At 46.0% G+C, this 22,198-nt stretch overlaps 1 protein-coding gene across 1 annotated transcript in view; it reads right to left on the bottom strand.

Moving 5' to 3' along the window:
* Positions 1-22,198, bottom strand: part of pkp4 (plakophilin 4) — an 89,651-nt gene that overhangs the window by 8,528 nt on the left and 58,925 nt on the right. Inside the window, exons 9-15 of the mRNA XM_064327389.1 lie at positions 20,742-20,952; positions 16,406-16,538; positions 14,718-14,935; positions 14,344-14,360; positions 13,694-13,703; positions 7,612-7,764; positions 2,614-2,731 (exon numbers count right to left, since the gene is read on the bottom strand). Coding sequence (XP_064183459.1) covers positions 2,614-2,731; positions 7,612-7,764; positions 13,694-13,703; positions 14,344-14,360; positions 14,718-14,935; positions 16,406-16,538; positions 20,742-20,952 — 860 coding nt within the window. The remainder of the gene's footprint in view (positions 1-2,613; positions 2,732-7,611; positions 7,765-13,693; positions 13,704-14,343; positions 14,361-14,717; positions 14,936-16,405; positions 16,539-20,741; positions 20,953-22,198) is intronic.

Genomic DNA, 22,198 nt, shown 5'->3' with positions numbered 1-22,198 from the left:
TCACACTGAGATAACTAGATAAAGTGTCTGCGCTTCGGAGGGAAAGTCTCAAGTTAAACAAAGGACTTTAATCCCCTGCTGTTTGATGTTTCGGCGCACGCTCTCCAGTTCTCCAGATTGATCCGTAAGAAATGGGCAATGATGAGCCAGAGCTCTCCTCCAGAACAGCTTTAAGAGACTTAATGGGATGAATTACCAGGTGCTATTATCTGCTGCCTTACTTAGTGCCTTGAAAAGTGTGCCTTGCAGGTGGAACTGTGGAGTTCTTAACAAGCATGCAGAAGGATGTAGCGCATTTTGCATGTACTACATTACATATTGATCATCTTTGATAATCTGAGTGATGCATATTTCATATGTACATTACACATCTATAATCTTTGATAATCTGAGTAATGCATATTTTACATACACTACATTATATATTGAAAAGTTCCCCTAAAAGTAAAATATTAATTACTGCACATTTCTGAGGTCTGACGCTCACACTATAAAATGATGCTTTATAAACTATTCTTTATTGTCTCTTACTGCTTACGTTCGTTCTCTTGTTTTCTATCTGTGTCCGTGTCAAGAGTGTCTAATTTGTTTTGACAGGCGAGAACACTCGTAAATATATGCAGGCATGATTAAAGCAGCGGGAGAGCAGCAGTGAGGCAGATGAGGAAGGAGAGGAGACTGAGACTGAGAGCAGCAGTGAGGCAGATGAGGAAGGAGAGGGGACTGAGACTGAGAGCAGCAGTGAGGCAGATGAGGAAGGAGAGGAGACTGAGACTGAGAGCAGCAGTGAGGCAGATGAGGAAGGAGAGGGGACTGAGACTGAGAGCAGCAGTGAGGCAGATGAGGAAGGAGAGGGGACTGAGACTGAGAGCAGCAGTGAGGTAGATGAGGAAGGAGAGGGGACTGAGACTGAGAGCAGCAGTGAGGCAGATGAGGAAGGAGAGGGGACTGAGACTGAGAGCAGCAGTGAGGCAGATGAGGAAGGAGAGGGGACTGAGACTGAGAGCAGCAGTGAGGCAGATGAGGAAGGAGAGGGGACTGAGAGCAGCAGTGAGGCAGATGAGGAAGGAGAGGGGACTGAGACTGAGAGCAGCAGTGAGGCAGATGAGGAAGGAGAGGGGACTGAGACTGAGAGCAGCAGTGAGGCAGATGAGGAAGGAGAGGGGACTGAGACTGAGAGCAGCAGTGAGGCAGATGAGGAAGGAGAGGGGACTGAGACTGAGAGCAGCAGTGAGGCAGATGAGGAAGGAGAGGGGACTGAGACTGAGAGCAGCAGTGAGCAGATGAGGAAGGAGAGGGGACTGAGACTGAGAGCAGCAGTGAGGCAGATGAGGAAGGAGAGGGGACTGAGACTGAGAGCAGCAGTGAGGCAGTGAGGAAGGAGAGGGGACTGAGACTGAGAGCAGCAGTGAGGCAGATGAGGAAGGAGAGGGGACTGAGACTGAGAGCAGCAGTGAGGCAGATCAGGAAGGAGAGGGGACTGAGACTGAGAGCAGCAGTGAGGCAGATGAGGAAGGAGAGGGACTGAGACTGGAGCAGCAGTGAGGCAGATGAGGAAGGAGAGGGGACTGAGACTGAGAGCAGCAGTGAGGCAGATGAGGAAGGAGAGGGGACTGAGACTGAGAGCAGCAGTGAGGCAGATGAGGAAGGAGAGGGGACTGAGACTGAGAGCAGCAGTGAGGCAGATGAGGAAGGAGAGGAGACGGAGACTGAGAGCAGCAGTGAGGCAGATCAGGAAGGAGAGGGGACTGAGACTGAGAGCAGCAGTGAGGCAGATGAGGAAGGAGAGGGGACTGAGACTGAGAGCAGCAGTGAGGCAGATGAGGAAGGAGAGGGGACTGAGACTGAGAGCAGCAGTGAGGCAGATGAGGAAGGAGAGGGGACTGAGACTGAGAGCAGCAGTGAGGCAGATCAGGAAGGAGAGGGGACTGAGACTGAGAGCAGCAGTGAGGCAGATGAGGAAGGAGAGGGGACTGAGACTGGGAGCAGCAGTGAGGCAGATGAGGAAGGAGAGGGGACTGAGACTGAGAGCAGCAGTGAGGCAGATGAGGAAGGAGAGGGGACTGAGACTGAGAGCAGCAGTGGGCAGATGAGGAAGGAGAGGGACTGAGACTGAGAGCAGCAGTGAGGCAGATGAGGAAGGAGAGGGGACTGAGACTGAGAGCAGCAGTGAGGCAGATGAGGAAGGAGAGGGGACTGAGACTGAGAGCAGCAGTGAGGCAGATGAGGAAGGAGAGGAGACTGAGACTGAGAGCAGCAGTGAGGCAGATGAGGAAGGAGAGGGGACTGAGACTGAGAGCAGCAGTGAGGCAGATGAGGAAGGAGAGGGGACTGAGACTGAGATCAGCAGTGAGGCAGATGAGGAAGGAGAGGGGACTGAGACTGAGAGCAGCAGTGAGGCAGATCATGGAAGGAGGAGGGAGAGACTGAGAGCAGCAGTGAGGCAGATGAGGAAGGAGAGGGACTGAGACTGAGAGCAGCAGTGAGGCAGATGAGGAAGGAGAGGGACTGAGACTGAGAGCAGCAGTGAGGCAGATGAGGAAGGAGAGGGGACTGAGACTGAGAGCAGCAGTGAGGCAGATCAGGAAGGAGAGGGGACTGAGAGGCGCAGACCTTGCTGTCGAAGTCGGAGGTGTTAACGCAGGCCTTGATGATGTAGAGCAGAGAGTCCACCAGCCCCTCGCAACTACGCATCTGCTTCCTCGCTTCCTCACCTGCCGAACTCAAGTTCCTGTAACACACACATACACACACACGCAGACGCAGACACGCACGCACACACGCACGCACACACACAGCTCAAGTTCCTGTATCACGCAAACCTGCAAGTCCACACAGCTAAGGCTCCTCTGCACAATGTAGGTTGAATACGACTTCAAACGTGTACACATGCATACACACACACACAACTCTGCCCACACAGCCCAGATTCTTGTTCTTAGTGCAAAATCTCCCTTCAATCAAATGCACTTAGTTTAATATGCAATTCAATAAAACCTGATTAGCTTGCTTCCTGATGGAATCAAGCCAACCTTAATGCTATTAAAGACTGAAAAGAAAAAGGAAAATAAATTGTGGCGCTTGAGACCAGAGTATTTTTTAAAAGAGCAAGTGAACTTCACCATTTGCAAAGAATGTGTTAATGGCTCTATACATGTTCTTGCTATCCTTCCTGGAGGACGAAGGAGCTTGTTAAAATTAATCTTGACATAAAAATAGCACTGGTAAAATCTTACAGCCATGGAAAGGTAACTATCTGTTGACCTATGGGGAAATCACCTAAATGCATTTGCAGTGTCTAAATCTAAAGTCTCTTCCATTAATAGCTTTTTTAACATTATGAAAATATACTTCAATTCAAATAGGATCTTGTCAGTTATTTAAACAAGCAACCCAAACAACGCTCAACAAAATGAATACTTAAAATCCCAGAAGACATTCTAAATGAATCTTCCCCTTCTTTAAAGAGGCCATAAAAACCTGGTTACATTTCCAATTCTATCGCTCTGAAATGAAAAGGAAATATTTCAGCAGCCGAGTTTGTTAAATATAAACATTAACAGCAAATCTGTTCATTGGCACACTGTATATTGACATATATGCCTTCAAGTACATGCAGTGTCTCCTTCAGAAAGTATTCCCCAGTCACCCTCCCCCCTTCCCCATACCGTGAGACAGCTCTCTGACTCATACCACAACTTTACTTCTTGATTTTTTAACATTAGCTCAAATAAAGCCATGTTCTCTCATTCTACTGTATGTTGATGCTAATCCGTTTAAAAATGGATACGCACCAATATAGAGAAAAGAGGCAAAAAAGCAGACATGCTATGCAATATTTTGTATTTAGTTGCTAGGGTGATGACACGACCTTCAGATATTTGTTCAGCACCACAGGGCTGCTCACTGAATTGCTTTATTTATTTATTTACTTATTTATTTATTTAAAGGCAGCTAAAGTGCAACGTCTGACCCTAGGGTTTGACTACAGTCACAACATTTAAATAGCATGGAACCATACTCAAAACCTGTGAATGTGTTTATAATAACATGCACTGCACTTTTTTCATTCAGGCAGTTCCTGGGATACCTGAGACGGTGTCAGCAAGGGAAGATCCATGGATTTGGATTTCTGTTAGATTACCAGGTATAGTTTATGGTTTATGAGATTTTCTGGTACAGTTCTCTCTGAGATTTCCTGGTACAGTCCTCTCTACCTAGAAGCTGCATATCCAGTATCCACATTCAGGACACCTAATGTATTAATTCATGACTAGTAAAATCAGTGCCGTGCCTTTCATTTCTACCTCAGGAACTGCGCAGCACACCCGACACCACATCAAAACCATTTTATGCATTCGTTCATGAGAGAATAAATCAGCCTCTGCACCTCAGCCTTACACAGGAATGACAGCATTACGGTGCTTATGTAGAAAATACGACTTGTTTACATTGCTAGTGCACCAAGAGACAAAGTGACAAATGATTTTAGTTTAGACACTTTTATTTAGCACTTAAGCCTAAACCTTTTTAAAACTTTTTTAATCCAATTGAACTTATGCCTGTGCCATTCTCCTGTCTTCTGTGCATTTTGTATTTTACAAAATAAATGACGCGAGGAACTAGAAAACTGAGGTGAGATATTTTATCCCGCTGCTTCTAAACAACCGCCCACTGCAGCCACGAGGGACCTCTCCACTCAGGTCGTAAGTCCGCAAAAACACAGCTTCACAATTTACGGAAAAATGTCTGGAACCTCAAACTTTTAAAACTTGTGACTTGCAGACATAGTTTTTTTTTTTAACACAAACCAGACTCAGGAACAGCAGGCGTAAGACCCAACATCGGGGGTGGACAAACATTTTTCTCACTTTGGTTCAGCTGTTGGTCAGCAAACCTCCAGCAAATCCAGTATTTTTCCAATATATGGAACTGAATATGGGAACTGTTACCTGATACAGCCAATAAGAGCAAATTAATTAACCATACATTAAACATTTTGAGGGAAATACCAATTAAATATTTTGTGGTAGCTAGACTGGTGGAAATGCGAGAAAGCTGCACTAGCTAATATTTGCGCAACTCATGTCTAAGATTTTTGAAGCAATTAAAAGAAGTTTGGAAGCAAGGTTTTTTTTTGTTTTTTGTTTTTTAAGGAAAATGGAAGGCTTGATGGACTGGTGATTGTCCCTTCTTGCTTAAATTATAAAGGAATGACCCTTCTGGCCTCCGCCATCTTAGGGGTTTCCCACGATCGAGTGCAAGTAAGCAAGGAGAATCAAGCACTTTTCCTAACTGAAATGGGGCCAAGTTTTATTGAATAACATGCTAAAGTATTTACTGAATTGCATATGCCTGCATTTGATTTAATCACAGGGATAGTCTCAAAACTGTAGCACAACAGAGACAAACACACACACACCTCTAAAAGGGGAAGAATGCCTTTTTCTCTCTGCGCCCCTCCTCAAATCAGCCTCAGCTGAGGTTCACCACTGCAGCCTCATAAATAATGCATGAGGCCAGCAGAGACTGAGCAATGCCATTATCAGAGCCTCAGCAGGTCAGCGAAAGCACAGCTCGCTATAAAACCTCCAGCACGAGTCTCAGCCTAATACCATCAGCAAAACAACACAGAGAGGCATGGAGAAAAGCAAAAAAAACAGCACAGCACATTTCGTCCTGGTTTTAGCCACATGCGTTTACATTCATTAAAAGGCTCTATCATAAGGTCTATGAAAAATACGACTCGCACTATAATAGACTCTGTACAGGGAACGAGGTACGGTAATTGGCTTTAGAACGGCGTTCTGCACGGGGAGCGTGCGGTGGCTACGGCAGAAGGAAGGCACGACCTCGCCTAACCCGCCGCGCAACGCCGATATCGGGGCCCGTTTACCTGACAGAGACGCACGGCCGCGAGCGCAGTGCGGCAGGTTTAGATTGGAGCTGCCCCGTTCGGGCCCTGGGGGGCCCCGCAGCGTCTGCGGGCTCGCGCTCCGGCGAAGCTGCTGCTTATTGTCTTGATCGAATCGATTTGGCTCCCTTCGCGTTAGAGGCGGCTGATTTGTGACCCTTCGGGTTTGGAGCGGAGCCACCTAATTTAGCTCTAGTAGCCAGTCTGGAGACTGTTTCGAAAGATCCAGGATTCCGGCTGATCGAGTAGCCCCGGCGCGTAATATAAACCACTGTCTGGTCCGATAAGGGGAGCCGGCCAAAGAGGAGGCGAGGTGGGGAAGGCTCACCCAGCAGGGGAGCGCCTCATCAATGAAATACGCGCCGGCCACCCAGAGAGAGCGACAAACCCATCACCAAGAGGGGAGGACGGGAATAGAGAAGACTTCCACAAAGGAAAAATGGCCACACTCAGAAAGAAAACTACACCCTGGTCTCTATGCGCCACTCTACGCTACTTTAAAGGGATAGGTCACTTTCTGGACCTTTTTGATATTATTACAGTTTTTTTGTGTGTTTTTAATTAGCCCTTACACTCTTGGTGAGCAAAGACGATATTATTAGCCAAAAGCAAGGAAACAGACTTCAGGTTACTCCAAACCAGCTTGTACAGTGGCATTATGTTTGCAGAGGCTGTACGGCCCCAGCTTTCAGGTAGTTTTGTACATTAATGAGGGCAGTCGCTCCAGTAAAGACCTGTGCATCTACGGACTAATGCGAGGAAGGGAATTCTGGCAACTGTATTTTTGCTATTGCTGTTGAAATAGAAAGTACAACAAAAAACTGCTTCGCTCCCCTCACCATTCACTGCATTGAATGCTGGAGAACGCCCTAATATACTGTCTACTAAATGCAAAAGGTAAAATGTAGCAATAGCTGTGTGCTTGCCAAATATATTTTGCAGTGCTTTGCTTTTCTATGGCTTTTTCAGTTTTTATCTTCTCCTGGCAAAGGTGTGCCAGCAGACTCCATCTCTCTCAGACTGTCTGATATTTCAGCATACACTTTCAAATTATTCAGGTTATCTCTGGCCAGTGGTTCAACCGAAATATTCATAAGATTATAAATATTCATAACTTCGATAGCCTACTGCTCCCCCAAAGGACTTCTGCCCTTGCTTGACACGTTTATGAAGGTTGTTAAATAAAAGAATTAGAGTTCCAATATCCCTGAGGTAGTAAAATGTGCTTTGTTTTGTACACCAGAAGAGGTGCAATATCACACAGTAGTGGCAAGAGGTGGCATCATCGGCTTGATTGGTTCTGGCTGGGGGATAGCCAACCATGCTATTTGGGGCTGGCCAATGTACAGGAAACATGGGCATGTTCCTAACCACACGTTAATGTTGCCTGAGTGCACATTTTACACTGTAATTTCTGTTTCATACCTTAAATGGTGAGAATATCGCTATAACATTGTGTAACATTTGCAAGAGCCAGAGAGAATGTCAGTTCAGAATTCCAAATACAGAAGGTGGCACTGCATATATTTCCATATATCCTGAAAGCCTCACCGCAAACAGTAGGCAATTATTATGGCTTGCAAGGTAAAAAAAAACAAACAGTATGTTGTCAGTTATTTATGCCTTGGTCCGAAATGTCTCAAAATGGCCACAAGGTGGCGATGTTGTTTAAAACCTGTCCGGAGAGGGTACGCTACCTGAGGCAGCCGCTGGTGTTGCGCAGGACGAGCGAGGAGTGGAATTTGAGCTTGTGCTCGTCGTCGAAGGCGGAGCTGCTCCACCCGGAGTGAGGGATGATCACAGTGTTCGTCAGCGTGCTTAAGGCGTCACGAATGATTGTCATCTTCACGCTCGTAGGAGAAGGTTCCAAGACACCCCTGCGGAAGACGACCCGGTGAGCAAAGGGGTGGCTTAGAGATGGGCACATAAACCCGGGCCGTGTCAGCCGTCACACTCGCTTAACTTTCCCCCGGCGGCCCGTTTTATAGCCCGGCCCGGCTGTGGATCACGCAGCGGGAGAATAATCTGTCCGAGCGATGAGAACCCACACACACACACACACACACAAAGCTCTCACACACACACACACACACAAAGCTCTCACACACACACACACACACACACACACACACATAAAGCTCACACACACACACACACACACGTAAAGCTCACACATTCATCACTGCAGGATCTCTGCAGTGTGACAAGGAGCTGCAGCTCAGTTAAAAACTCCTCACATATGAATCTGCAGTAAAAATAAATACATGCACTTCAGAAAATGATGCTAATAAATGTCAAGTGCTCTGGTATTGTACGGTTAAACGCTGTTGTAAATAACGTGAACCGTAAATCACAACATACTAACATGCAAACCAGTGAACAGCGGATAAAGATAAAAAGGAAACTTTGATTAAATAAATCATGCAATGTCAATCTTTCACATATGAATTTACTTTGGATAACGATGATGGTCATCCATCACAGTGTAAGGTTAAATGTAAATGAAACATCTGCTCTGGATTAGGTGGCTTGCGTCAGTTCTGCAAATTAGATCTGCGCTACTGAGGGGCTTAACCTCACGGCTCTCCAGCCGTAACCTTGGAGAACGCAGCTCCAGCTGACTGACAGGACGGAGGGGCTGCCTGTCAGTCGGTGTGTGTGTGTGTGTGTGTGTGTGTGTGTGCATGCGTGTGTGTGTGTCTGTGTATGTGTGCATGTGTGCACGCGTGTGTGCGTGTGTGTGTGTGTGTGTGTGTGTGTGTGTATGTGTGCATGCGTGTGTGTGTGTGTGTGTGTGTGTGTATGCGTGTGTGTGTGTGTGTATGCGTGTGCATTCACAACATGTGTGTGTGTGTGTGTGCATGCGTGTGCATTCACAACGTGTACGTGTGTGCCTGTGTGTGTTGACAACGTGTGTGTGCATGCAAGTTCGCAACGCGAGTGTGTGTGTATGCATTCACAGCGTGTGCGCGCGTGTGTGTGGGTGTGTGTGCGTTCACAGTGCGCGCGTGGGGCTTTGTGCATTCGGGGGTTTAATTGCATATGAGTGGCGAAGTGGAACAGCGGAGGAGGCTGGGGACGTGTGCTGCAGCTAATCCCACTGATTACTGTAACTCTGCATTCGTACCATCTCCAGCGCACATCTGCACACATGGGTATTCCCTATCGCTAGTGCACATCACATCACCTTACCCGTCCTGTTAACCGCAATGACACCATCACAGGCACTGCTGACCAGAGGTGGACAATCCAGGTTCAGAAAGTAAAAGTTCATTCCAGGATTTTGTTCCAGTCACTTGGATTTGCTAATGAGCACCATTCTTCAGCCAGGACGTAGAGCAAAATCAGCTGGCTGAGTTCAGGGGTGGATGAAATACATGGCAGGACTTTTACTTTCTGACCCCTGGAATGTCCACCTTTGCTGCTGACCCAAACATTATTAACTGCTACATGGAGAATGCCAGCAGTCCAGAGGATGGCCATCAGTTCCATAACACACAAGCACCTACTATGGCAAAAATGTAATACAATGACCGTTACTATTAGTTGTGACATTTATAACTAAGTTGTCTGTTCACTTAATCATGCCTTTTTGTGTACATTTTATAAGTTGGTATGGATAAGAGCATCTCCCAAATCGCTAAATGAAAACATTAACCAGCATTCCACCTATGGGGAGGATTTTGGGGTGATATTTATGTGTATTTACATGCAAGTATTAAAATTATAATAATGAACAAATCCCTAACATGGCCAATATTCAAGGGTCAAAAGGTAGAAATCAATTCAGACGAGGCCAGTTTCAAAATGCACCCAAACACAAAAAGAGAAAGAACGATCGGCTGTGCGTACAGAAGGCGAAGTGGCCGCGTATTTGCAATGAGGTGACACTTTTCAATCGCTGGCTAACAGCACTGGTATGAATTGCACAGTGCGATACGGTGCGATCGTCACTGGCGTAAACAAGAGCGCTAACTCACGAGCCAGGCTAACAACAAATTTGCGAGGACTCAAATGCGGTGACACGGAAGCGTGACGCTCCCGCGGCTGCACTGACTGAATAATGGTCCGGAATAATAAAATGATTAACAATTTCCTACAGCAATGAGGGAAAATTACTTGAACGCTGACAAAGACAGACAGATATATATAGAGCACCGCCACCAGTGAGCCATGTGTAATGCTCCACAGATGATTCTGCTCTCTGCTTAAGTACTCAGACACAGCTGTGTGTTTCAGGTCCCTGCCCCAGTACAACAAGGTTTCCCAAATAAATCCTCCAGCCAATCCCGTTATCCTGTCTAACCACAGAAACGGAGAACAACGTTCCCAGATGGAACTGCACAATGCCAATCTGCACAGGACTGGCAAGGCTACACAAAATGAGCCCATTTCTCTCATCGACTGGTTATCCGAAGACTCTGTTGCCCACCAGAGGGTAGCAGGTAGAGGGCAAGCTGTAGGGACGTACTGTATGTTCTGTTCACATCACAGTGATGATAATGGCGGGAAGCACGAGGCAGAGGAAGGAACAACAATCGCGGTAATTGCATTCCTTATCTCAAATTCCCTCTTTACAAATTAATTAAGCCCCTTTGAGGGGACTCTCCGTTAAAAAGGAAGTGTGGCAGGAGTGCGCGTTCGAGAGTGCCGTGAAAGGGCTCTGTTGAGGGAGTTGGGAGTGAAAGCAGCTAGCTGTACTCTGCTGCACCTCCCCCACCCCTGCCAGCCCACTCTACCCTCTCCAGTTATGCAGTCAACGAGCCACGTTCACGGACTGATAATTGGGAATCATATTTCATTCACTGTCCGTATAATAAATTGGCTTTTCTATTCTGCAATCATATCTATGTCACTGATCTTATGAAATGCGTTACTGTAGGGTACTGTAGGTTCTGTTGTGGCTCGGTATTCTGAATGAATTGAACGACTGGGCTCGTGTGTATTCTACAGTGCAGCCAACACACGGTATGGTATATCAACCTGAAAAAAAGCCACCTGCCGCATAAATAAATAATGAAACAAAGTATATGCAGCATTGATCCTTTGAAGGGCTCAGGCCCCTACTTTTCATTAAGGGCCTTCTAAAGAACTCACTCAGCCAGTCCTCTGTGTGTTTCTGCACGTTAATGGGTTCTGTGGTTTATCCCTTGGCTTCATTGAAAGGTGTAATTACCATGCCTTTTTAACACAGTGACTTCACTCCAGGCAGCCACACCGCCATTTCTGACCCCCAGAGTGAACTCCATGTCCTACGACCGAGGCCAGGGTGCACAATTAATGGCCCTCAAAGCAGTGGAAGACTACAGCGGAAGACCAATGCTACAAATATAGATATCTACATACCATAGATACTGTAGGACCCATAGGCTGCATTAGCATTCTAAAGGAAGAAGTGATGAGATGAAAGAGTGCGTTTCGGCTGGGGGGACGGTCCATCGCGGTGGTGGACGTATACGAGCTGAAAGAGCTTGGTAAAGAATGCAGGATTAATGTGCTAAAACTCTCCAGTGGGACGTGTGCGGAGGGAGAGACAGTTCAGACTGTTATCCCTCCAGCCCTATGAACCCATTTGTATGTCAGCATATATATGCAGTTAACACTGGGCTTAAGGCACTCCCACGGAGCGTGTTGATGTGACGGGCATCCCAGGTTGGGTGCCAACTGTGCAAGCGGCAACTAAAAATGAGTTATGTGTGGCAGCGTATAATTGGGGAGGGTTTAATTCATCACTTTAACTTCCCGACTTGTCATTCACAAGCATTTACTCGGGTAGGCCGGAGCCTTGCAGTCTGCGTGTGCTGTCAGTGTGGCCCGGCAGCGCACTTCTACTATAACTCAAGTTCAGTAGTCCTTAGATGATAGCCTGCATAACGGGAAAAAGGAGTCGGGCTAGCGTCATGATTTCTAGAGCGTTTGTGCGGTTTTTTTCACTCTCATGAACTGATGTTTGCAATGTTTTCTGTTAAATTATTACAATTGTTTGTGTAAAACTACAATTCCCAAGAGGATGTGCTCCACATAGTGTGCAAAGGTGTGTTGCGCACACTGCTGATTAAGGGAATGGGATGGAAAGCCATTTCTCCTACCTATCCATTGTCTATTTTGTATGCTCTGATGAAGGTCATTTGAACGTAAACTTTGTTTAATAAAGCAGAGCATTTGGCAACAGCGTGCAAATATCTTTTCTTTGTGTTCAGACTAGGAGTTACCTGCAGAAACCAAACAAAACAAAACCTTGCCAACCCTGCTAATGTACACTAATGCACATCCTCTCTCTAAAGGCTGGCTTTATTGCTGACCCTTCAGGGATTCATTGATAATTGAAATTGATTCATTGAAGAACCATACACCACCATGCCAGAGCAGCCTGAAAGTAGAAAGCACTAGACTGCTCCTTTACAACTTGCAAAGTGTTCCCCGCAAGTACATGGAATTTATAAACAAACCAGCTGAGAGTGCCCACCTAAGACTACGGAACCAGCCAAACTTGTAAACTAAAATGAGGACTGACGTCTACAGATTGGAGGTAAACACTGCTAACGGTGCGTCTCAGAAGTGGTTAGGGAACCTGGCGCTGAACCAGATGTCTCCAGGCATCAAACCTGGATGGGGCTGCAGGCGTCGAGCTATTGCGCAAGATCCCTGTACTGAACTACTTCAGTACACAATCAGCTGCATATGTTATGCAATTCCTTACATGCATGTATAGGCCCCTACTAGTCTCCCCCCCCCCCCCCCCAACTAACTAAAATATCCCTCCTTCACCTGATGTCAGTCCTGGACAGGCTGTGCTGACACTCCATCCTCCAGTATCTGGAATTCAATTCAGTCCCAGTGACTTAATGATGAACACCCAACAGGATTTGTGCTTTTACATTGAAGTTATGCGCAACTCAAAAAAATGAACTGAACTGAAAAATGGGAATCCAAAGCTCACTGACTCTTGAAGAGTCTTGAAAAATGGAGAGAAATATGAAAGAGCTCACTTCCCAGGTGTCCGGGACACCATTATGCGAGAGAGGAGAGGTGGAAGACGAACACCCGTGGGGACGAAATGCACAAGCCATTCTTGTTTTGTGTTCGTTTAATGCTTTAAATATCCCTGCGCATTACGCCAATATGATAAAAGGTATTTTGCCTGCTCTTTCACAAAAGAGTTCTTTGGAAACCTGGGAAATGCAGTACTGTAAGTACTATCATTCACATTTCTCTCACTTCAGCAATACTCTTATCGGAGAGCTTTGGATTCTCCTTCTTCGCTTCAGGCAATTTTCCTCGGGTTCACGGAGCACCTTGTTACTCTCCCTTTCCATGCATTACATGCAATGAGCACTAAGGTGTTCTCATCGTTATGAAAACCAGACTCAAAGCCTAAAATGTGTTCAGGAAGTACGGGCACGCAATTCCTGTCTGTCCCAATTAGACTCGCAACTTCAGGATTTTGAGAAGTGTGACTGAAAACAGTTTGTGAGGGTCACTGGATACGACTCATCAACCAGAGAAGACGTTCTTGATGACTGCCTAATTATCCATCTTGGTGGGCCCATCAACACTCAATTATCTTGAAAGAATATCCATGTCCAGATAACTGGGTTTTAAGTGATTATGGCACAAAAATGACTGAAAAACTTGGAGCGAAGGAAAAGTCAGCCTGACCTCCGTCCTTCTATACAGAACCAGACCTGGATCTGCATGTAGAGTGGAGCAGGAGCGTGCGTCTCTGCACCCCGTCCTCTATGGTGCAGCTGGTCCGCTTTATATTGGTGCCAGGGCCACCTGCTACACGCTTTTTCCAATTCCAAAACACTCACAGGACCACATGGAATTATTTCCTCATAAAATGCCCATATCCATGGCAAAATAGATTGCTCACACTTCTACTGCACCAACCAATATAATGGCATATATTTTATTATTTAATCAATAATGACCGCTCCTGCTGATCAAGATGCCTTCATTTGCAGTTCCAGAACTTGGCAGCGTCCCAAATGTCTCAAGAACTGAAATGCCTTTGAACACATACAAGTCCCTAGGGCATGTTTGCCAGGCTCAAAGCTGAGCAAGACGTATGAAACGGTAGAGATAAATTTAGCAGCCGTCCCCCAGCCACCAGCCTGGTCCATGGCTGTCAGCGACACCAGCAGGGCCACTGTAATCTTTGTGCCACTCATTGTATGTAAACCTGGCTAGTTAGAGGACTGAGATCAGGATTGCTCATCAAGACTAGACGACTATGAGCTCACACCCTATGTCATCATACCACACAACTGCACAATCCACATTAACCTAATGCAAACCACTTTACACCACCCATACGCACAATCCACTCACACTCACACCCTACACTCACAATCCAACCCTACCACACTCTACAACCTGAAATGCACTGTACTGCCACACTACATAGTCCATATCCCATACTTTACAGCCCACGTTCCACAATCTTGGATGCGCACTTTGCACTCCGCACTCCCACACCCTGGCTGGCACGAGGGGTCTGGAAAGCAGTCTGGATGGCAGCTTTGCTCCATCGCAGCCTGGCGTCCTCAGGAGGATGAATCAGCCTCGCCCGTTTCATTTGGTCACGGGTCTCACCGTTTTCCCCACAACAAAAAACAGTTCTGCCCGGGCTCTCCGCTGGGCGAATAATGGGTGAGTCATAATCGTGCCGCCTGCAGAAGCACCTCTGTGGATGTACCAGATGGCCGACCGAGCCGGAGAAGGAAGGCAGGCCGCGGCGTGTGGAGCGGAGCTAAGAGAGGCCCTGGGGAGGGACAGACAGACGGACGGAGAGACGGACGTACCGGTGACCAGCTCCCGCACTTCCGTGTCCGCGCTCTTCCTCAGCAGCCGAAGCAGGGCGGGGACCCCGCCCGCATTCCTCACGGCGATCTTGTTGTCGTCGGTGGCTTTCCCGTAGACCAGGTTCCGCAGGGCCCCGCAGGCGTTGCGCTGGACCTCCAGAGCTTTGTGGTCCAGCAGATCCACCAGGTGCTTAATCCCGCCGAGCCGGCACACCTGCAGAGGCATTCAGAAGAGAGCCCTCTTTCGCGAAAGGAACTGATTTGCCTGAAAGAAAACCCCTCGCTCATTTCTTCGTAATGGACCATAGAGAAGAAATTATGTTCGGCGGCACGAATGATTTATCTGTGTCAGTGCATTATGCAGCAGTCTATCACACCACAGGCTTCTGCACCTGGTTCCACTTAAACAAGTAGATGGAAAACCGCATTTTCAACATCCCCTCATCTGAGGGTTATCCAACACTGTGACAGTGTAACAGTGGTCTCAAGCATGCGGAGCAGCATTAGTCAAATGTTTTGACCATATTCACACAGGATACGTAGTTTTGTAAAACCGCAAACGATGTGAACACTGCTAACATGCAGGTAGATGCAATACATCTGCCACAAATGATGCTAAAAAGCTCATTTAATTGAATGAACATGCGGTCCCTTAGACTTCCAGAAGCTGTAATAAGACCCAAAAAGGGATGTTGTTGGAGAATTTGTAATCATGCAAGCATTGAAATGAGAACACAGAGTACCAAAATCTCTTTGGGAACGGTCAATTGGCAAATTCTGAAAGCCCACAATGAAAGAAAGCGAGTGAAATGCCAGCACTTGTCCTTAACTTTTTAAAATGCTAAACGACTGCAGAGTGAAAGCTTTAGACATTCTCAATCACGATTCATGACTGATGGCTGATTGGTGAGCATTTATTTGGACTAACTGAATTGAACTGTGAAGTGTGACTGTGTGTGTGTGTCTGTGTGCGTGTTGCAAGAGCATATTTTCACATGAAATGTGTGAGTGCACATGTATGTACGTGTACACTGTGTTTATCCATGAGAAAATGCATGTGCGTGCATGTGCGTGTGCGCTTGCATGTACGTGTACACTGTGTTTACCCATGAGAAAATGCATGTGCGTGCATGTGTATGTGCACTTGCATGTATGTGTACACTGTGTTTATCCATGAGAATATGCATGCGGGTGCATGTGTGTGTGCACATGTATGTACGTGTACACTGTGTTTATCCATGAGAATATGTACGTGTGTGCATGTGTATGTGCGCATGTATGTATGCGTACACTGTGTTTATCCATGAGAATATGCATGCGGGTGCATGTGTGTGTGCGCTTGCATGCGTGCGCGTGCTCTTGCTTGCACGTGTGTACGTTTGCATACGTATGTGTTTGTTTGCATGCATGTGCGTGTGTGTTTGCATGCGAGTGTATGCATTTGAAAAGAGAAGCTCTCAGGAGCTTGTGTCCGCCCCAGACCTCCTGTGGGCAAGTGCAGAAATGATTAGCGGAGCCAGTTTCCCAGGAAGCCACTCGACCAGCAATGGCAGCAGCCAGCTCAGCCGTGACACACCAGCCTGAATAAGGGCACACGGAGTGGAGAAGATGGGCGAGGCCCTACTCAGAGGGCCGCGTCGCGCTCGAAAGGGTGCCGTCCCTTGGCATGCTGGGTAGACAGTACCTCGGCTTTGACTCCATTATCTCCGAAGCACAGGTGCTGCAGGTAGGCGGCGGCGTTGGCCTGCACGGAGGGAAACTGATGCTGCAGCATGTGAATGACTTCGGGCAAGTCGGGGTCTCGCCAGGCAAACTCTCTGGAAGAAAAACACAAGGGCTCGTTTTATATTAACTCGCAGGGGGAAAACTCATAAGTCTCATAAAATGAAAATCATATCCACGCTAAATTAAAATATAACTCTCCCAATGTCAGTGACATTTTTTGAATGTACATGAATTAAAATTGCATACTTTAATCTTGGGTGCTCAGGAATTCACCTTTATAAAATCATTAATTAAGCAATATAACAAGCTGGCTTTATTCTGTGATCAAATACCCTTAAAAACTTTTAAGTTTGTATACACATCACACATCTAACTTTAACCACTTCTCATAGTTATTTGTTTATTTTCTCAGGGTTTCTACCTCTGATACTGCAAATGAATTTGCCTCCAGGGTGAAGCGTGACTTCTAGCTACAGGCATCAAGCGTGCAGTTTCTGTAAACGTCATAATTTTATATGGACCACACTAATGTCTCTCGGAGGGAGTTGAGTCTGAGGCTGGAGACCTATGGATTGCGCCCCTGTCATCCATTTTAACTTTCTCTGAAAGGCACAGCTGAATAAGCATAAGGCATTAGGATTCATCTAGACAAATCAGTAAGCCATCTTCGCTGTCTGAACGAAGCAGCTGCATAATTTAAAATATCTAAAATAAATAAATACATTTTAAACCCCAGGAAAAATACTTTATAATAGTGCACTGAAAAGGCCTACTGGTTTAGGTTACTAGCTTTTGTTGTTTGGGAGACCCTATGAATAATTTGCCAATAAGAAATTATCTGTATATGTCTAGAATTAAACATGAATGGCATTTATATATACACACACACAGACAGGTGACGAATTAAATGAAAAACCTGAGTAAGTGAGTAGAGAAGCAAAATGAATGTCAATGCTTCCATGCAGGTTTACTGCATGATACGATTAAGCAATTAAAATCCTATCATGCCCTGTGGCATGTATAAAAATGATGAGCATGCCCAGTTGACCTTGATTTTGGATCAAGATGGCAAGAGTGATCTAAGTGACTCTGACATTGGGGCACGGAAGGCAGGAGCTTCAGTCACAAATACTGTTCAACTGGTTAATGTTTCAATAGGAACAAGTGACATCTGCATTTAGATCTATGGGAAAGACATCAGTAAATAGGGTCAAAAATTATGGTTGAAAGCACACAATCAATGACAATGATGCTTGTGCATTAGTGCGATATGTAAGGAAAAACAGAAAAGCAGCTCTTCCACAGGTGACTGAAAATGTCAATGCAGAAACTGTATCAGCAAGAAAAGAATAGTCCATCAACAACACAGAGAGGGATATTATAGTAGGGTTGCAGTGGATATACCCCTCATTACAAAGACAAATGCATCTGAGATTTGTGAGTTCAGTGGTGCAAAAACCATAGGCACTACTGAAATGTGGAAAAAAGTTTTGGTACCACATGTCCCCTTGGAGGGAAAGGTCAGTGCAAATCACTACAAAGTTTTTCTGAGTCACCTTTATCCTATGATGAAACATTTCTATCCTAAAGGGAGTGGTCTTAAGGGGTTATTGAATGGTTTGATGAGTATGAAGATTTGAGTCGTATGAAATGGCCTTCGCAGTCACCAGATCTCAACTCATTTGAACACCTATGGGAGCATTTGGACCAACATGTTATACAGCGCAGTCATTATATTTACATTACATTACATTTATTTAGCAGACGCTTCTATCCAAAGCGACATGTGCATATCATGGTCATAGGAACAACTACAAAACACAGGTTCGATAAGGTTCGCTGTCCACCACCATCATAAGAACACCAAATAAGGGAATATCTTCTGGAAGAATGGTGTACCATCCGTTCAGTAGAGTTCCAGAGACTTCTAAGCCAAGTCGCATTGAAGCTGTTCTGATGGCTTGTGGTGGCCCAAGATCTTACTACAACACTTCATGTTTTCCCTTTAATTTGTCAAACGTCTCTGTGTGTGTGTGTGTGTGTGCGTCCCTTTAATTTGTCACCCGTCTGTGTGTGTGTATGTGTGTGCTTGTGTGTGTGTGTTTTACAGAAACAAAGAGCTCTCACCAGGACCCCCTAAAATACATTTTGCAGTAGTGAAATTGATAAAAACGCAAAATAGAAATGCAGGGATGATCCGTTTTTCAGTGTTTGTTTTAATGCAAATGAAACGTAAGGCATTATAAATGTACGACTGGAAAAAAAAGGAAACGTGGGAGGAGAGAGTGTAAAATATGCACATGAGCCATTAGATGTGATTTAATGATTGTTGTGCTTCTGACCTAACCAATTATTTAATGCCTGGAGAAAACCGGTATGAATTTCATTGAAGCAATCTGATATAGCGCTATTATTTGTGTTGGGAGGAGAAAACAATGGCAATTTAGGGTATGGCTGCAGTGGAAGCGTTTGCAATAATATTTTGACAAGCCCTAGCCTTTGGTAACTTTGGGTTCAATAAAATGCATAAGGGAGCTGCAGTCTGAACCATTTTGTCTTCAGGCATTGTATTCTCCTTGGATATGAACCACTGTTTGCGAGCTGAAGAGATGTTGTCCTTGTGATTAGTGCTGGGTACTCTGTTGAACTCCGAAGCTTGCCTAAGGAAACGGCTCTTGTATTGCTACCCAAGGCAAGCTAAAGAGTTCAAGAGAGTACCAGCACTAACGATTTCCATTTTCAGTGCATTCAGAAGGTGTTTCTGAGTTTGAAACTTTATTAAATAGCCTACTCTCATTTTGTAGTTACAGACCTTCAGTTTAAATTTAAATTAATCAATACTAAAACCAGCAGCAGCCAGGGTCTTAATAGAATATCTATTAATTTTTCCAAGTTTTTCCTTTTCAGTGATCACCTTTGAGAACAAAGCAATACTTGTGAAACTGAGAAAATATGATAAAGTATAGGTCTTGGTAATAAATTGTGTACCAAGACCTAATATGTCAGCTTTTTTTTTAATTGTCAAAATTGGATATCAAGATTCTCATAACCTCTAATGTTTGGGAAACCTTCATTGCAGTACATATGCCAAAACAAAAAGTCTCATTCACAGTGATGCCATGAAAATCCGAAAAAGACATTGAGCCGAGCTGGCATGACTTCCGTTGCACTGGGGCACGGTGAAAAGGCAGCAGATATCCTGTTGGAGGCCCGTTTGTTGACCTAGCTATTCAGGTAGCAGGTGGAGCAGGACACAAATCCAATATCTGTTGTTGTTCTAATCTAAATCAGCCCAGAGCGCTTGCAGGCTGCACCAGCGAAAGGGTGTGTGTTTCTCTGTTCCCAAGGCACCGGCACGGCCGGCACAGACTGTTTATTGGAAGTCGACGCCATCTCGTTTCCCCGCCCACGTTTGGGAGACAGGCTTATATTCCCTCCACAGAAGATTGAGCTTGTGTTTAGCGCCCCAAACCCCCGCCCCCCCCCCCCCACCCCCCCCCCCCCCGACCCTCAGACACCCACAGCGGCTGGGATAATCGCCTCTAATGTGCGGTGGTGTGGCTCTAAAGTTTGGAGCCCGATTTATTGTTGTCAGAAAACCTGGTTTTGCATTATTTGGAACGTTCACTGGAAACTAGCATAATAACAATACCGTATTGAAGAACAGGGAGGAGGGGGGAGGTGGAACACTTGAAGCCCCATCGGTTGAAGTGCGGAGCACGGGTTCGATGGAGAAGGGCTCATTAATGTCTGCACTCACAATTGCAATTAAAATGCTGTCATACTGACCAGCGGTGATGACAGGTATAGTTGCTTCTTTGGAATGGGAACATTTTGCCAATCGGCTTTAGAAGAGACTGTGCTCGAAAACTGTGCTGTTAATTCTTGAGTACAAGGACTAACATCAAAAAAGGCGCGTTTTTAAATATTTTTTTTATTGGGCACATCCAATCCCACCTGAATTTGGAATGTCAAAAGTGTCAGAGTATAGACAACTTGCAGAACTCCTCTGGAACATTGGTGTGAAAACAGCCAGTTGCTTGTTTTCACACCATAGCCGCAAGCCGCACATGCACAGAGCGGGCGACGAAGGAGACCCAATCATACATGTGTGCAGAGAGCAAGCCGCAGACAGCCAACAGGGGTCACGCAAGCAGTGAACACTGCAATCCCTGCCGACTGAATCACTCTCATACAGCTGCGGCGACATGAAGCCAAATGTGCACACCCCTATGAAAAACCATGCTGAATGAGCCGTGTTATTAAAGAAAGTGACAGAAAGCGTTATGGCCTACCTGGGATCCTTCTGAATGCTGTCTATGGAAGGTGAACGCGTGGCAGCATCGTCCACCGCCGCTGCCTGTCGGGCGTAGTTGGGCTCGGCGGGCTCGTACTGGGTCAGGCGGTAGGGGTCAGCGTATGTAGACGTGGTGTTCAGGGCGTAGTTGCTTCTTTGGTATGTCATCGCCCCCCGCAGGCTGGAGGTTCTCTGCAAATTCCCTACACCTGGGGAAAACACAGCAACAACCATTCAATAAGAAACAACAACAGCCAACACCTCTCCCCGACAACACTCATTTCACGCTATTTCTCCCAGGATTAGGGGATTCGGGAACTGCGAGGTAAGAAATGGGCGCGGCTCCTCGTAAATCGCCCCACAACAAAGCGTGCAGCAGTTCCTTCAGTCTGGAACCCATTAACTACGTGGCTGTAACAAAACCCCTACGATCACAGAGCACATGAGGAATTCGTCCTGCAGTCGCCTTCTGCTGGTTGTGAGAGGAGAAGCTTCAGGAGCAGAGCAGGACAGGCCATCCTGTGAGAGGGTTAAGCTCACGGTAAGAGCTGGAGACCCAGAGCAATGCTTCACAGAAGTTAAAGATCCTCTGCTTATCTGAAAAGATGGCCCTCCAGTAAACCTGAGAAGCGGAACCAGCGTCTCTTCACGAAAGACACAAGCAACAAAGCGGAAAACATCTCGGCCACAGCGCCATCCCTGCAGCGTCGCCTTGCCCCTTCTTCTCAGCCACTGACCCGGTTTCTTCTGCAACGTTAGCTCACTGTTCAGCGACTCGGCACGAGAGAGCTCCTCGAGGGCTCTCTGCAGTTCTTCTCCTCTGGGGCAAGGCCACATATGAGAAGCACTCCGTTCCAAAAATCACATTTATCACATGGATGAGCTTTCCCATCTGCAAATTAATAGCTAAAATGCTCATGTTGACTCCATATTACGGTAGATGAAGCTGGACGAACCGGTCACCAGGGAGCACAGAATGTACAGAGAGGTGGTGAATACATTTTGAAACAGCCAGGAGGTTTATATATATTGAGAGGCAATGCATTAATTACATTTTCAAATAATGACCATTTTCAGATGAAGAGAATATAAAACTAAAATAATAAAATGGCAGCTGTCATAGTAAATTTTTGTTGCTGAACCCTAGGTATCTCAACACAGACACACTTCTGGAGCAGTATCTTATTTGGGAAAGCAGAGTCTTCATGAACCCCAAAATGTGCTGCAGTAAGTGCCATCTTCAATGATTCACTGCTGTTTATAATGATTTACTACTGAGCTGCGGAGAGCGGTTTGCAGGGATCAGTGATTGACAGCATATACTGCAGCTCCACCCATTCAAAACTTCACAATGTTCCATCCTCACATTGGCTCTAACCAGAATATCTTTCCCACCACACAATGAACGTGCTTCCTGATGGGCTGCTGTGTTTCAGTGCAGAGATATTCACCACG

The sequence above is a fragment of the Anguilla rostrata genome, chromosome 3 (genome assembly GCF_018555375.3).
Source record: "Anguilla rostrata isolate EN2019 chromosome 3, ASM1855537v3, whole genome shotgun sequence".
Lineage (NCBI taxonomy): Eukaryota > Metazoa > Chordata > Actinopteri > Anguilliformes > Anguillidae > Anguilla > Anguilla rostrata.
The sequence above is the reverse complement of the archived record's forward strand: the minus strand, read 5'-3'. Positions and strand labels throughout refer to the sequence as shown.